Source organism: Pleurodeles waltl, chromosome 11, assembly GCF_031143425.1.
Source record: "Pleurodeles waltl isolate 20211129_DDA chromosome 11, aPleWal1.hap1.20221129, whole genome shotgun sequence".
Taxonomy (NCBI): domain Eukaryota; kingdom Metazoa; phylum Chordata; class Amphibia; order Caudata; family Salamandridae; genus Pleurodeles; species Pleurodeles waltl.
In genome coordinates, this window is record NC_090450.1 from 944,149,358 (window position 1) to 944,166,242 (window position 16,885).

At 48.2% G+C, this 16,885-nt stretch overlaps 1 protein-coding gene across 2 annotated transcripts in view; it reads left to right on the forward strand.

The window, feature by feature from the left end:
- Positions 1 to 2,413: 2,413 nt before the first annotated feature.
- Positions 2,414 to 16,885, forward strand: part of LOC138266369 (sodium/glucose cotransporter 1-like) — a 223,536-nt gene continuing 209,064 nt past the window's right edge. The window contains exons 1-2 of one of the 2 annotated variants that reach the window (XM_069215104.1): positions 2,414 to 2,554; positions 7,372 to 7,443. In XM_069215104.1, coding sequence (XP_069071205.1) covers positions 2,462 to 2,554; positions 7,372 to 7,443 — 165 coding nt within the window. In that variant the 5' untranslated portion in view covers positions 2,414 to 2,461. Of the gene's footprint in view, positions 2,555 to 4,641; positions 4,679 to 7,371; positions 7,444 to 16,885 lie in introns of those variants that run through there. The other variant, XM_069215105.1, reaches the window with a different exon arrangement.

Here is a 16,885-nt window from a genome sequence, read left to right on the forward strand (position 1 = left end):
ATTGTGAGTTCAGAAGTCCCAAACTCTGCATGTCTATCTGCTCCCAAATTGAAGCTATGCTTTAATCATGTTTATAGGCAGGTTAACCTATGAGAGAGATGGGCCTTGCAACAGTGAAAACCGAATTTGTCAGCATATGACTGTCTGTACATATAAAACACATTAGTATATATCCTACCTTAACCATACACTGCACCCTGCCCATGGGGCTACCAAGGGTCTACCTTAGGGGTGTCTTACGTGTTGGAAAAGGGAAGGGTTAGTTCTGGCAAGTGGGTACAATTGCCAAGTCCAATTTACAGTCTAAAACTGCACACACAGACACTGCAGTGGCAGGTCTGAGACATGATTACAGAGCTACTTATGTGGGTGGCACAACCAGTGCTGCAGGCCCACTAGTAGCATTTGATTTACAGGCCCTGGGCACTTCTAGTGCACTTTACTAGGGACTTACTAGTAAATCAAATATACCAATTAACAGTACAATTTACACAGAGAGCATATGCACTTTAGCACCGGGTAGCAGTAGTAGAGTGCTCAGAGTTCTAAAGCCAACAGAAACAGGTCAGGAAAAATAGGAAGAAGGCGGCAAAAGGTTTGGGGATGACCCTGCAAAAAGGGCCAGGTCCAATACAGACTTTTTCCATGCTTGTGGTTCGAGAAATCATTGCTTACATCTGTGAATCAGCTTGATGGTAACTAAGTTAAACCCTCATATAGCACACTTTGTGTTGCAGCTTTAGTGCTTTAATTGGTCACTTTGCCAGCACCCCAGTCAGGCTGAAACACACCGTTTGGAATCTCCTGCAAAATTGTTATGTTGGTGGCTTGTAAAGCGCTTAGTGTAGCTCTGACTGACTTCAAAGTGCTCGATGGGGGAAGAAAAGAGGGACCAGGGAAAGCAGAAGAGGTAGGGGGGCTGTGAATAGAAGGAGCTTCCAAAAAAATGTGTATGCCCCGGCTGGTAGTAATGCATAATAAGTAGCCAATCTTAGGTGCCTGGTCTCATGGACAGGAAAGCAAGGAATGACAGAGCATGAAAAGCAGCCCCGGCAAACATGTTCGAACCAACCCTGCTCAATTCCGCTCTTTCATTCTCTTTTTCTCTCTCATACTCTTTCTCTCTGCCTCTTTCTCTTTCCTCTCTTTCTCCCTCTCTCATTTTCTCTCTCTCATTCTGTCTGTCTGTTCCTGTGTCATAGTTTCTAATTTTTCTCTTTCTCTCTCATTCTTTCTCTCTTTTTTTCTTTCACGCTCATCTCTATATTATTGCCTCCCATTCTCTTTTTTAACTTCCTGTCTCTCTCTTGCACTGCCTTGTAAGGTGTCTCGTTCTCTGTCATTCTTCTTCGTTTTCTCTTTTTCTCTCTCGTTTTCTCTTTGTCTTTCGTTCTCTCTCCATTATTTTTCACTTTTTCTCTTATCTCCTATTCCCTCTCTTTATTTTGTGTCAAATTATCTTTTTATATATCTCTTATTCTGTCTCTCATTCTCTCTCCCATTCATTCTCTCGTTCCGTCTTTCTCTGACATACACTCTCATTGTGTCTCTTGATCTCATTCTCTCTGTCTTCAGTTCTCTGTGTTTCTCATTCTTGCTCTCTCTGTCTTTTTTATATCTCTTTTGTCCCTCTCTTTTTCTCTCTCTCTGTAATGTTCTCTCATTCTCTTTCTCTCCTCACTATGCCGGTTGCCTCAAATCGTGGGGAGCTGGGGACAGAGGCCACAGACATTGGCCTTCAAAACCCGTCCTCCAGGTGTCCCAGTCGCATCCCAGGAAATTCCTGATGGGATAGATGGCCAATCCGGTAGGCGCTGAAGAGTCAAGATGGGCGAGATGGACTGACGGGGGCAGGGGAGGTAAGGAGAAGGTCGGAGACCCAGGAATTAGGAAAAAAATACGAGTCCTCCAACTAGTTTCTGGGGGAAACTAAAAAGCCAATTGTTCTGCCAGAGAGCGGCAGCGATGAAAGTTGGAACATGAGCTGGGTACTTTTGTCATTTTTGCATGAAAGGCCCAGTGTACAGACACCTGCGAGGATCAGCTTCGTGGGCTCTGACCCCTGCATGAAGCGGGCACGGATTTACTCGCCGTGGTGCGGTTTCGGCACCGCCGCTCCCCGCCACTCTCTGCCCACCTTGGTAGCCGGAGGAGGCTCCGTCGCCCTCAGGCCCGTCAGCTCGGCACCGGCAGGATAGCAGCCCCAGCCAAGACCGGGGTGTGGCCGATTACCTGGCTCACTTTCCCCGTTACACAACACCTGCCCTCCGCTTCCTACCGTGCGCAGAGGGGAAGGGAAGCCCCAAATAAGTGACACATTTACATAAACTCCGAAGGGAGGAGAGTGCGTGAGTTCATGATTAACCCCGGAGCCGCCCGACCTCACCTGGGCGAGGAGATATAAGAGCCGCCAGGATCAGAGCTCTCCTCCCCGGAGCAGGCAGCAGGTCCCGGAGTCAGCATGGCGAAGGACGACAGCATCCCCATCAACAACCCGGCCGACATCTCCGTCATCGTCATTTACTTCGTGGTGGTCCTGGCTGTGGGAATATGGGTGAGTGGCCCTCTGCGCGACTGCGCATCAGGACCAGAGGCAGACTGGTCGATCAGAGGGGTCAAGATGTTATGATAGGGGAACTTGAGAGCACTACAGGTAGACACCCCCATCAACAACCCAGCTGACATCTCCATCGTCATCATACACTTCATGGCGGTCCTGGAGTGGGTGGTTGGTCCTCTGCGCGACTGCGCATCAGGACCAGAGGCAGACTGGTCGATCAGAGGGGTCAAGATGTTGTGAGAGGGGAACTGGAAAGTACTGCAGGTAGACACCCCCATCAACAACCCAGCTGACATCTCCATCGTCATCATACACTTCATGGCGGTCCTGGAGTGGGTGGTTGGTCCTCTGCGCGACTGCGCATCAGGACCAGAGGCAGACTGGTCGATCAGAGGGGTCAAGATGTTATGAGAGGGGAACTTGAGAGCACTACAGGTAGACAACCCCATCAACAACCCGGCTGACATCTCCATCGTCATCATACACTTCATGGCGGTCCTGGAGTGGGTGGTTGGTCCTCTGCGCGACTGCGCATCAGGACCAGAGGCAGACTGGTCGATCAGAGGGGTCAAGATGTTATGAGAGGGGAACTTGAGAGCACTACAGGTAGACACCCCCATCAACAACCCAGCTGACATCTCCATCGTCATCATACACTTCATGGCGGTCCTGGAGTGGGTGGTTGGTCCTCTGCGCGACTGCGCATCGAGACTGGAGGCTTACTGCTCTATATGGGGGGAAGAATATATTATTAGTGTCTTGGAAATGATTGTAGACAGATATCAACATCTATAACCCGCCTGCATCTTTGCCATCGTCTGCATCTCTGCCATCGTCCTGTATTTTGTGGTGGCCCTGGCCGTGGGAATATGGGTGAGTGGCCCTCTGCGCGACTGCGCGTCAGGACCAGAGGCAGACTGGTCGATCAGAGGGGTCAAGATGTTGTGAGAGGGGAACTGGAAAGTACTGCAGGTAGACACCCCCATCAACAACCCAGCTGACATCTCCATCGTCATCATACACTTCATGGCGGTCCTGGAGTGGGTGGTTGGTCCTCTGCGCGACTGCGCATCAGGACCAGAGGCAGACTGGTCGATCAGAGGGGTCAAGATGTTATGAGAGGGGAACTTGAGAGCACTACAGGTAGACACCCCCATCAACAACCCAGCTGACATCTCCATCGTCATCATACACTTCATGGCGGTCCTGGAGTGGGTGGTTGGTCCTCTGCGCGACTGCGCATCGAGACTGGAGGCTTACTGCTCTATATGGGGGGAAGAATATATTATTAGTGTCTTGGAAATGATTGTAGACAGATATCACCATCTATAACCCGCCTGCATCTTTGCCATCGTCTGCATCTCTGCCATCGTCCTGTATTTTGTGGTGGCCCTGGCCGTGGGAATATGGGTGAGTGGCCCTCTGCGCGACTGCGCGTCAGGACCAGAGGCAGACTGGTCGATCAGAGGGGTCAAGATGTTGTGAGAGGGGAACTGGAAAGTACTGCAGGTAGACACCCCCATCAACAACCCAGCTGACATCTCCATCGTCACCATACACTTCATGGCGGTCCTGGAGTGGGTGGTTGGTCCTCTGCGCGACTGCTCATCAGGACCAGAGGCAGACTGGTCGATCAGAGGGGTCAAGATGTTATGATAGGGGAACTTGAGAGCACTACAGGTAGACACCCCCATCAACAACCCAGCTGACATCTCCATCGTCATCATACACTTCGTGGTGGTCCTGGAGTGGGTGGTTGGTCCTCTGCGCGACTGCGCGTCGGGACCAGAGGCAGACTGGTCGATCAGAGGGGTCAAGATGTTGTGAGAGGGGAACTTGAGAGCACTACAGGTAGACACCCCCATCAACAACCCAGCTGACATCTCCATCGTCATCATACACTTCATGGCGGTCCTGGAGTGGGTGGTTGGTCCTCTGCGCAACTACGCATCGAGACTGGAGGCTTACTGCTCTATATGGGGGGAAGAATATATTATTAGTGTCTTGGAAATGATTGTAGACAGATATCACCATCTATAACCCGCCTGCATCTTTGCCATCGTCTGCATCTCTGCCATCGTCCTGTATTTTGTGGTGGCCCTGGCCGTGGGAATATGGGTGGGTGGTCCTCTTTGTGACTGCGCTTCGTGACTGGAGGCCTACTGCTCTGCAAGGGGGGAAGACTATATAATTCAGGGCTGGAAGAGCATTGTAGACAGACATCACCATCTATAACTGGAATATGGGTGCATGGTACTAGTTGTTTCTAGAAGATAGGAGACCCGCAGAGCACTATAGCAAGACATCCCCATCAATATCACAGCTCACATCCCCGTCATCATCATCACATACTTCATGGTGGTCCTGTCCATTAGAATATGGGTAAGTGGTCCTCCATGCAACTGTGCATCCAGACTGGATGTAGACTGGTCTATAGAGGGGGTCGAGAAGATCTTATAGATGAACTGCACAACATTATAGCAAGAAAGCCCCATGAATATCACGGTCCACATCTCTGTCATCATACACTTCCTAGTGGTTGGAGCTCTGGGAATATGAGCTGGGGGTCTTATGCATGACTGCGCGTCCAGAGGCTGGTCTACAGTGTAGCATCAAGACTATATGATAGGGGAACTGGAAAGCACCATAGGGAGACATCCCCATCAACAACCTGACTGACACCTCCGTTATCGTCATGTACTTTGTCGTGGTCCTACCTGTGACAATATGGGCTGGTGATCTTCCGCAGGACTGCATGTCCAGACCAGAGGCAGCCTGGTCTACGGTGCGGTATCAAGACGATCTTATAGGGGACCTGAGAAGCACTATAAGGTGACATCCCCATCAATAACCCGTCCAACTTCTCCTTTTAATACTTCATGTGGACCTGAATGTAGGAATGTGGGCGTGTGGTCTTCCAAGTGACTACATATTGAGATCGTAGGAAAACTGATCTTCAAGAGGCTCAATTGTATATTATAGGGAAACTATGGGTCTACAAGGGGATCCCTATTACCAACCTGTTTGAATTACATTTCAGTATGTAAGGTTTTGTTTCCTGCAGCACATAAAATACTTTCCCCACGTCCATCAGAAGAGGATGTTTGCACTATATTGACAAATTTGTCACCTATTCAATACCTGCATACAACAATCAGCAGCAGAAAACTTGCCAAATGTCCTTTGCAAAGTGTCAGACATTGTTGTTCACACGTGGAGCATTATAGAATAACTATTGTAAACCGGTTGAGCTAGAAAGAATTAAATGTTTGGTGAAATCTGCAAAACATTGCAGGAGACTGTGGACTGTGTGGCAATAGTGGCAAATCTGTATTTACAGGGCACAAATACAAAATTACGTAATTCCGTGGACTCTGACAGAGTGATTGTGATTGTTAGATAGTAATGACTGGAATGCACTTTCATTTTGTCTCGGACAGTTAGCAAATACATGCTTTTTTGAAAAGATGTGTTTATATCGTTCCTAAATTTCAAGTGACTTGGGATCTAAACTGAGGGTGTGGGGGCATGTAAGAGACTTGTGTAGAAGAAACAAAACTGGGACCCACGACTAGTGAAAATGTGCTATTTTGAACAGCGAGTGGTTCATGTTAATGGCATAGCTCCTAAGTTTCTCAGGTCCTTGATTGACTAGATGCTTCAGTCCAGTTTTTTTTTCTTTGCAGGTTGGGACTAGTCCTCCTGGTTTTATAATTGTATTAATAAGACTACAAGTCCCAGAATGCATACTGAATACCACGTGTCAGGTCTTGCTTACTGTTTGTATAGCGCTGATGCTGCTCTTAGATTGCTTTGAAGCACTAAGTGTGAGCAGGAGAAAAAATAGCAGGGTAATTGGGTAAATCACATAGAGAAAACGTGGTGTTAATTTCAAGTATGGCGTTTTGGTCATCCGACGGCAGCCTCAAAGCGCTGCATAGAAAGGGGAGAGGAGAATGACATAGGAAATGGTAGTGCACGGGGAAGACGGAGGTAGGGAACTTGAGATTATGAAGTAGTGAAGGCAGGATTGAAACAGCCAGAAACGGATGTAAAATGATGCAAGCAGATGGCAAGAAATATTGGAAAGAGTTCATGTGTGAATGGACTGAAGAGAGACTTCATGGGCTGATTGCCTGAATGAATTCGAAACAAAATGTTTCAATGAATGAGTGGAGCATTGACTGCAAGATATATTAAATGAATTAGTATGTCTATAACGGTCTCTCCATCCAAGTCTGACAGTTTGTTTCTCTCAGTACACAGAGTACTTCTAGCACACACATTCTATCCATTTTCAACAGTCTCTTTCTCTCTCTGTACACATGGAATGTACATTCTGTGTCTCTTTACATTTTTCAGACAGTATGGTTCTCAGTACTCATTGTCTGTTTAGCAGAGTTTGTGTCCGTCCATGTTTGCTAGCCTGTAAGTATCTCTATGCACACATACTAAGTCTCATGAAGTCTGTGGTTTTCTGTTTCAATACACATTAATACGCACAGTATGTCTAGCCGAGTCTGTCAATCCACTTTTGACAGGTGGTGTATCTCTGCATGTCTAGCATAGCCTGTGACCTGCTTTAGCACTCTGTTCACAAGTCTCTTGGTACTCATAGTATCTTTAGCATTGTCTTTATCCTTCCGTGGGTGAAAGATTGTGTGTGTGTGTCTCTGCACACTCTGTGCCCTGCTTTGACAGTGAGTGTACACACAGTGTATCTGACACAGTTTGTGCGTGTCTGTCATTGTGCAGCTATCCAGACATCTGTCTATGCCCCCTCCAACTCACATCTCCCTCTTGCTTTCTAGGCTATGGTTAGAACAAACCGTGGGACGGTGGGCGGCTTCTTCCTGGCGGGGCGCAGTATGGTATGGTGGCCGGTAAGTATATTCAGTGGTTTCACCTGATAAATGTCTTCTAGACTGCCATACACACAGATTAATGGCAAAGGGTGACAACTGGATCTAGAAACAAGCAGTAGGAAAGCTATTTGTCTTGCCTTGACAAGCTTGCTATGGTTATTTTATGTAATTTGGTAATTTTTGTGCAAACATATGCATTATGCCAAAATGGTTGGCATACATAATTAAAATATGTATATAATTTAAAGAGTGACCCCGCTGCAGAAATACAGTAGGTCTGATTCTGATGTATACTATGTACACTGCTTCTCAGGTGTAACCATCATTGTTATATTTGGAAGGTGAAAGTGGTTAAATTCCACACGTTTACTGAGCAATCTAACATCCACACACAACCGAATATCACCAGACTGTTTGCAGGCCACTACTAAAGAAGGGACCTACTGTGCACACTGAACAGTCTCAATGATGCCTTCTTGACAAAATCATTCTATTTCAAGCCCGACTACCTCTCTCGTTGAAATGTGAATGCCCTGACTTTGCTAATCATTGACATCAAACTTTCTTTTAACTTTATTCAGTTCACATATGCCATAATATATCCTAATTTGTCAGCAAAAAAATAGTTAATTCAGATAGAGATTTGTCACCGACATTCACTTCTGATGGATACACCTACCTGTGGATTCCTCACCAAAAGAATTCTCCCCTCGCGCCAGCCTCAACGGAAATTTCTTCTAACTCTGCACGTCGACGATGACGTCACAATCGCCTGACTCCACGCGACGCCGTATGACGTCATCCAGGCAATAAGAAGCCCTCGTCGACGTGCAGACGTCAGTTCCCTTTTTTCCGTGCCCGAGTAACGGTTAATTCTTCGAGGCTCACAGGGAGCTACTGTTCCAAACAACGGTTACAATGTCGCAGCCAAGGAAATCCGGCTTTAAACCATGTAACCAGTGCGGGGGTCGGATGTCGGTTACCGACCCCCATGAGAATTGCCTCTGGTGCCTTAGCTCCGACCATGAGGTTGAGTCATGCGGCTCTTGTCAGCGCATGAACCCTAAGGCACTTAAAGAGAGGGAGGCGAAATTGTTCTTAAGCTCGATCCAAGAAGAAGAAGGAGAGGTGTCATCGGAGGGAGTCTTCTTCGAGATCCTCGAGATCTCATCACCATCATAGTGACTCTCGGCGCCGTCACGGATCTCGGCGCCGATCGAGCAAGGGACGGTCTAGATCAAGATCGGCTTCTCCGTCAGCTCGGCGCCGTCCGACATGGGAGGTTAGCCCGACCGTCACCCCTCTGCCTCCTACGACCCTGACGTCACCCGGGTCGGTCTTTGAGGTCGAGACTCCCCAGAGGCCAGAAGGTTCTCCTGGCCAGGAGTTACCTGGACCTTCTTCGGCATCTATGCCGGCGCCGATGCAGCAGCAATACCTGGCTTTCCCGACTCCGGGAACGGACCTTGCGGCGTTCTTAAACACCATGTTTAAAATTTTTACTTCCATGGCGCTGGGTGGAAGTCATGCAGGTCCGTCTGGCCCTTTGGCCTTTAGTTTGGGCGTTCCGGCGTCTTATAAATTGACGCCCTTCACCCCATTTTTATCTGCTGCACCTGAAACGGCGCAATGCCCTTGGCGTCGCCCAGACTGACTACACCTGCTACGGCGCCGTTGGATTCGCCTCGGATCCGATCAACAGTTAAGCATCCTGTGGAGCCGGAGGGTCCGGCTTCGGACGGATCCGAGGTTCGGCGCCGACGGAGATCTTCAGCGTCGGCCGACGCCTTATCGACGCCGGGTCTGGAGTCAAGGCTTAGATCAAGACGTCTGGCTCTGCGACTATTGGAGGAGGAAGAGTATGCAAGACAGCACCTGGAGGAAGGTGAAGTTTTGGAGCCCTCTGGTGACTTCCAGGGTCTGGATACAGCTAGTGGCTTGGACACTTCCCCGGAGTGGGATCTAGCTTCCCCTGGAGAGATCACTGAGGAAGCAGTGTCATTCCACGCTGTTATTCGGAACGCTGCAGACTTTTTAGATCTTCCCCTCCCTACTGCGGAAGTCAAAAGAAATTTGTTAACAGAGGTTTTGCACCCGGCTTCTGCTTCTGCTGAGCCTCTTTTGCCCTTTAATGAGGCGCTGCTGGACCCCATTAAGCACATCTGGATGAAACCTGTGTCCACCGCTGCTGTCAACAGGGTGGTGGCTCGTCGCTATCGGCTGCGCCTGGTGATCCGATGTTTCTCTCCAGACAACCCACACCGAAAACTCTAGTGGTGCAAGCCTCATGTTCATCCAGATCTTCTCCTGGCTCGTTTCCCGGAACACCTGCGGACAGGGAATCAAAGAAGATGGACCATACTGCGAAAAATACCTTTTCATCTTGCAGTATGGCCTTAAAGTCATCCAATGCGACCTGTGCACTGGGGCGTTACATCCATGCCCTTATGGAGGAAGCGAAGGGCCACCCTAATTTGTCTCAGGAGATGTTGCAGCTGCTGGCGGATGCTCATGCGGCAGCGACTCAGGTGATCCAGTCGGGATTGGATACGTCAGACTCGGTGGCTAGAGCTATGGGCACGACCATAGTTTCTAGGAGACAGTCTTGGCTACGGTCATCTGGCTTCTCGTCTGACGTGCAGGCAACTCTTCTCGATCTTCCCTTTGATGGCGAGAGGCTCTTCGGCACAAAGGCGGACTCTGCCCTGGAACGTTTTAAGGAGAGCAGAGCTACTGCAAGATCTTTGGGACTCCAGTCTTCTGCTTCATCCTCCTTTAGAGGTTTTCGGAGGTTTAAAGGATTTGGACGTGGCTCTTCCTTTCGTGGAAGATTGCAAAGACCACAACAATCTGCTTCTACCCTGCCATACAGATCTTTCAGGGGCAGGGGCAGAGTCCGTACGTGCCTCTTCCTCTTCCTCGGGAGGGGTGCAGCAAGGAAAGCAGCCAGAGTCCTCCTCCACTCCCTGTCCACTTGTCTCCGGTAGGGGGGAGACTTGCCCATTTTCTTCCGATGTGGGAGGTTGTAACATCGGACTCCTGGGTCATCGATATTGTGAAGAAGGGGTACGCTCTTCCCTTTCAGGAATTCCCTCCTCCCTTCCCTCCCCACCCATCCTTCTGTTCGGAAGACCATCTTCTCCTATTACAGCAGGAAGTGTTGTCCCTATTGGCAAAAGGTGCGATAGAGTTGGTTCCCGTGCAAGAAAGGGGTCAGGGCTGTTATTCAAGATACTTCCTGATTCCCAAAAAGGATGGTCGGTTGAGACCGATTTTGGACTTGAGGGTTTTGAATTGGTTCCTCAAACAGGAAAAGTTCCAAATGCTGACCTTGTCACAGGTTCTTTTGGCGTTGAACGAAGGAGACTGGATGGTGTCGGTCGATTTGCAGGACGCGTATTTTCATATTCCGATCCTCAAATCGCACAGGAAGTATCTCTGCTTTGTGGTGGGATCACAACATTATCAGTTTGCGGTACTCCCGTTTGGTCTTACTTCAGCGCCTCGCGTCTTCACAAAGGTGATGGCGGTGGTAGCGGCAGAGCTCAGAACCAGGGGATAGCGGTATTTCCCTACCTGGACGATTGGTTGATCAAAGCCAAGACTCCGGAGCTCGTGCGGCGCCATCTCCAGTCGACAACTCAATTGTTGTACGACCTGGGTTTTTCAGTCAATGTACCCAAATCTCACCTGGAGCCCTCTCAACGCCTCCTGTTCATAGGGGCAGTATTGGACACAACATTGAATCGGGCCTTTCCTCCACCCCAGAGGGTCCAGGATATTCAGGCGTTGATTCCAATCTTTCAAAATGGAGCGGTAGTTCCAGTCCTCAAGGTCCTTCGTCTGCTCGGTCTATTCGCTTCTTGCATACTGTTGGTCACCCATGCACGCTGGCACATGAGGGCTCTTCAGTGGTGCGTCCGCAGGCAGTGGTTTCAACACAAAGGGGATCTCGAGGAGTCGATAAAGATCTCCAGAGACACTGCAGTGGATCTTCAATGGTGGGCAGCGGTCGACAACCTGTCACAAGGAAGGCCGTTCTCGCTACCCCCACCAGTGGCCTCAGTGGTAACAGATGCTTCCACTTTAGGGTGGGGAGCTCATCTGGGGGACCTGGAGATCAAAGGCCTTTGGTCTCCAGTAGAGCAGAAATTACACATCAATCTGTTAGAATTGCGGGCAGTACGTCTGGCTCTCAAGGCCCTCCTCCCTTCCATTCGCGGTCAGTCAATCCAAGTCCTAACGGACAACACTACTGCGATGTGGTATATAAACAAACAGGGAAGAGTGGGGTCGTATCTTCTCTGCAGAGAAGCTCTTCGTCTCTGGTCCTGGCTTCAGGAGCACAATATCTGCTTGGTTGCACATCATTTGGCCGGAGTCCTGAACGTGCATGCGGAAATTCTCTTCATCCAGATCTGGTTCTGTATATCTTCCGGATGTGGGGATATCCACAAATAGATCTGTTTGCAACTCAAGAGAATGTGCAGTGCCCGCTATTTTGCAGCCTCCAGTATCCGGTGCAAGTAGCTTTGGGGGACGTGTTTCAGATGTCCTGGAAGGGTCAGTTGCTTTACGCGTTTCCCCCCATTCCCTTGATTCCTCGAGTTCTGAGGAAGATCCGCCAAGACCGAGCTCAAGTCATCCTAATAGCTCCGGATTGGCCAAGAAGGGTGTGGTATTCGGACCTTCTCCAGCTCTCTCAGTGCCCGCCGCTCCGTCTCCCTTGCAGGGTGGACCTCCTCTCGCAGTCGCAGGGGCAGATACTACGCCCCCACCTCCAGAGCCTGCATCTTCATGCCTGGAGATTGAACGGGGCAATCTGAGTTCTTTTTCTCTCCCGCCAGATGTGGTGGATGTTATTTTATCGGCCAGACGACACTCCACCAAGTCAATATATGCTAATTGTTGGGCTAAATTTGCATGCTGGTGTGGAGAGAACAGTTTAGATCCCTTGAAAGCTAGTTTATCTGACATTTTGTCATTTGCACTCTATCTGGCATAGAAGGGTTGTGCGATTGCCACAGTCAAAGGTTATTTGTCTGCTCTATCCACTTTTCTGTGCCTTCCTGATCAGCCATCCTTCTTTAAATCTACTATTGTTTTAAAGTTCCTAAAGGGGCTCACTAACAAGTTTCCGCCACGCCATTCGTTATGCCTCAGTGGGACCTTAACTTAGTCTTAACGTTTCTAATGGGGTCCCCGTTTGAACCGATGCACTCTTGCTCTTTACGGTTGCTAGTATTCAAAGCTCTTTTCCTAGTGGCCATAACATCTGCCAGAAGGGTTAGCGAGCTTCAGGCTCTCACTGTAGAACCCCCATACCTTTCTTTAAGGACAAAGTGGTGTTAAGGACCAAGGCGGCTTTCCTACCGAAGGTTGTTACACCCTTTCACCTGGGGCAGTCGATTACTCTCTCTTCCTTTTACCCTCCACCTCATCCATCCAAGGAGGAAGAGAGGCTCCTCCGGCTGGATCCACGAAGGGCGCTGAACTTCTATGTCGCCAGGATGAAAGAGTTCAGACAGGATGATCAGCTCTCCGTTGGATACGTGGGGAAGAGGAAAGGTAGAGCGGTCCACAAGAGAACGCTATCCAGGTGGGTCATTCTATGTATTAAGATTTGCTATTCTTTGGCGAAGAAAGATCCACCTGTGGGGCTTCGTGCCCATTCCACCAGGGCCAAAGCAGCTTCATCGGCTTTGGCTACAGGTGTTCCTGTGGCTGACATCTGCAGGGCAGCGACCTTGGCGTCTCTCCATACTTTTGTCAAACATTACTGTTTGGATTCTGAGGTTAGGAGGGATGGCCATTTTGCTCGCTCGGTGCTGCAGGATTTCTTGGTTTTGGCCATTCGGGCACCCACCTCCGGAGGTAGTACTGCTTTGGGACTCTATTCTTTTGGTGAGGAATCCACAGGTAGGTGTATCCATCAGAAGAATAAGTTACTTACCTTTGGTAACGCTTTTTCTGGTGGATACAGTAACTACCTGTGGATTCCTCACGGTCCCACCCACCTCCCCGTTGCCTGACTGGTCAAACCGAGATATCCTTGGGTGCGCATCCTTGATCGTGTAAATATGTATATTACTGATTCATGTATATAGTTATGATAACTGTATATACAATTTCTTTACGAATTAAGAAAGTTCAAAGAAGACCTTTTGATCTTGGTTTATATATTTATTTCTCTCTGGTATTGAGCATTCATTGCTGTTATTTAGAATGTGTTCTATAATAAATGTTCTATTTTCATTCATTTTGGACGAATATGTGCTCTTTAGGTTTAACCTGTTCGCCTCTTTGGCACGTAAAAAATGGTGATAACTGACGTCTGCACGTCGACGAGGGCTTATTATTGCCTGGATGACGTCATACGGCGTCGCGTGGAGTCGGGCGATTGTGACGTCATCGTCGACGTGCAGAGCTAGAAGAAATTTCCGTCGAGGCTGGCGCGAGGGGAGAATTCTTTTGGTGAGGAATCCACAGGTAGTTACTGTATCCACCAGAAAAAGCGTTACCGAAGGTAAGTAACTTATTCTTCTAGTGCATTCAGATCCTGAACTGCAGTCTCATTTAAGTCCTTGATGTAGGCCTCTCTCAATCTGGCCGGAGGATTGGCAGTGAAATCCAATACAATTTCAAGATCCCTTTGATACGGTCAACACAGAACACTATCACCTTCCACTGGAAAATAAAGTTTGCAGGTTGGTTTATGACCACAGAATTCAGTTTCTGCATTAAAGAATCTCCATAGTTTAATTGATTTCCTCCATAACATTCAGGAATTCTGTCAGGATCCTTCGATTCAACTGTCCTCAGAAAACTCTAATCAAAGACCTCATTTGAAAATGTTAACCATGCTCTAGAATCAACCAAAACCTCAACTTGAATTCCATTAATTATAATCACATGAAACCATCTGTATTCAATTCTCCGCTCATCTGTCCGATACTGCAACTACTTCATTAACGTTAACATTATTTTTAACTGAAAAGCAACACCTAGCCAACTGACCTTTCTTATTAAATAGTGTTAGAAATGGGGTTTTTGGTTGGCAGTCAGGTTACCCTCCGCCCAAGCAAGAAACCTCACTCTAGTCAGGGTAAGTCACACACAATCCAAAATTATCCTGTGCCCACCCTCTGGTAGCTTGGCACGAGCAGTCAGGCTTAACTTAGAAGGCACTGTGTAAAGTATTTGTGCAATACATCATACAATAACACAATATAGCACCACAAAAATACACCACACAGTGTTTAGAAAAATATATAATATTTATCAGGATAATTGTAGGTCAAAACGAATAAAGATGCAATGTGAAATTGTAGAGATATCACTGAAAAGTGATATAAAGTGTCTTAAGTCTTTAAAAAGCAAACAAAGGGGGTTATTCTAACTTTGGAGGAGTGTTAATCCGTCCCAAAAGTGACGGTAAAGTGACGGATATACCACCAGCCGTATTACGAGTTCCATAGGATATAATGGACTCGTAATACGGCTGGTGGTAAATCCGTCACTTTTCCGTCACTTTTGGGACGGATTAACACCTCATCCAAAGTTAGAATAACCCCCAAAGTCTCTTTCAAGCACAAAGTACCTGGTTTAAAGTGGAAAATCTCCGCAAAGGGCAGCAGAAGAAGAGATATGTGGCAAAATGGTGTGTGCGTTGATTTCTCCTCTGCACACACAGACTTGTGTCATTATTTTTCACGCGGGGAAGTCGTGCGTCGTTTTCCGGCGTGCGGACAGTCTCTTTCTGTAGGTCGCGGGATTACCAGATGTCCCGGGGTCTGTGTGTTGATTTTTCGGCTTGTTTTCTGGCTGCGTGTCGTTCCGGGGGGCTGTGCGTGGAATTCTCGGTCTCACGGCAGGCATCGCGACGATTTCCCCTCTGGAAGTCGGGCAGCGTTGTCCTTGCGAGGCCGTGCGTTGAAGTTCCGGTCGCCCCGGAGGTGTTGCGTCGATCAGCGTCGGTGTGCGGCGATTTTCTCGCCGAGGAGCAAGCTTTGCGTCGAAATTTTCAGCGCACGAAGAGTCCAAATGAAACAGAGAAGTCTTTTTGGTCCTGAGACTTCAGGAAACAGGAGGCAAGCTCTATCCAAGCCCTTGGAGAGCACTTTTACAGCCAGACAAGAGTTCAGCAAGGCAGCAGGGCAACAGCAAGGCAGCAGTCCTTTGTAGAAAGCAGTCAGGTGAGTCCTTTAGGCAGCCAGGCAGTTCTTCTTGGCAGGATGCAGGTTCTGGTTCAGGTTTCTTCTCCAGCAAGTGTCTGATGAGGTAGGGCAGAGGCCCTGTTTTATACCCAAATGTGCCTTTGAAGTGGGGGAGACTTCAAAGAGTGGCTAAGAAGTGCACCAGGTCCCCTTTCAGTTAAATCCTGTCTGCCAGGGTCCCAGTAGGGGGTGTGGCAGTCCTTTGTGTGAGAGTGGGTCCTCCACCCTCCCAGCCCAGGAAGACCCATTCAAAATGCAGATGTATGCAAGTGAGGCCCCTGTGTTTGGGGTGTGTCTGAGTAAATGCACAAGGAGCTGTCAACCAAGCCCAGCCAGACGTGGAGTGTAAGGCACAGAAAGATTTAAGTGCAAAGAAATGCTCACTTTCTAAAAGTGGCATTTCTAGAATAGTAATATTAAATCCAACTTCACCAGTCAGCAGGATTTGGTATTACCATTCTGGCCATACTAAATATGACCTTCCTACTCCTTTCAGATCAGCAGCTACCACTTCAGTACTGTATGAGGGCAGCCTCAATGTTAGCCTATGAAGGGAGCAGGCCTCACAGTAGTGCAAAAACGAATTTAGGAGTTTTACACTACCAGGACATGTAAACTAGACAGGTATATGTCCTGCCTTTCCCCCACACAGCACCCTGCTCTAGGGGTTACCTAGGGCACACATTAGAGGTGATTTATATGTGGAGAAAGGGGAGGTTTATGCTTGGCAAGTACTTTTAAATGCCAAGTCGAGGTGACAGTGAAACTGCACACACAGGCCTTGCAATGGCAGGCCTGAGACAAGGTAAAGGGGCTACTTAAGTGGGTGGCACAACAGTGCTGCAGGCCCACTAGTGGCATTTAATCTACAGGCCCTAGGCACATATAGTGCACATTACTAGGGACTTATAAGTAAATTAAATAGTCCAATCAGGTATGATCCAAGATTACCATGTTTAAAGGGAGAGAGCATATGCACTTTAGCAGTGGTTAGCAGTGATAAAGTGCACAGAGTCTAAAAGCCAGTAAAAACAGTGTCCAAAAAGTGGAGGGAGGCAGGCAAAAAGTTAGGGGTGACCACTCTAAGGCTGTCAGGTCTAACACATAGCTTGCATACAACATTAAGGGCAGAACAGTTGTGATACGTGGACATGTGACCAACAACACCACATATATAGCAAGCACCTGTAAATTTAGAATCTGTAAATTTTTGACTTCCCTGTGTTAAATCACTGCATGTGTTC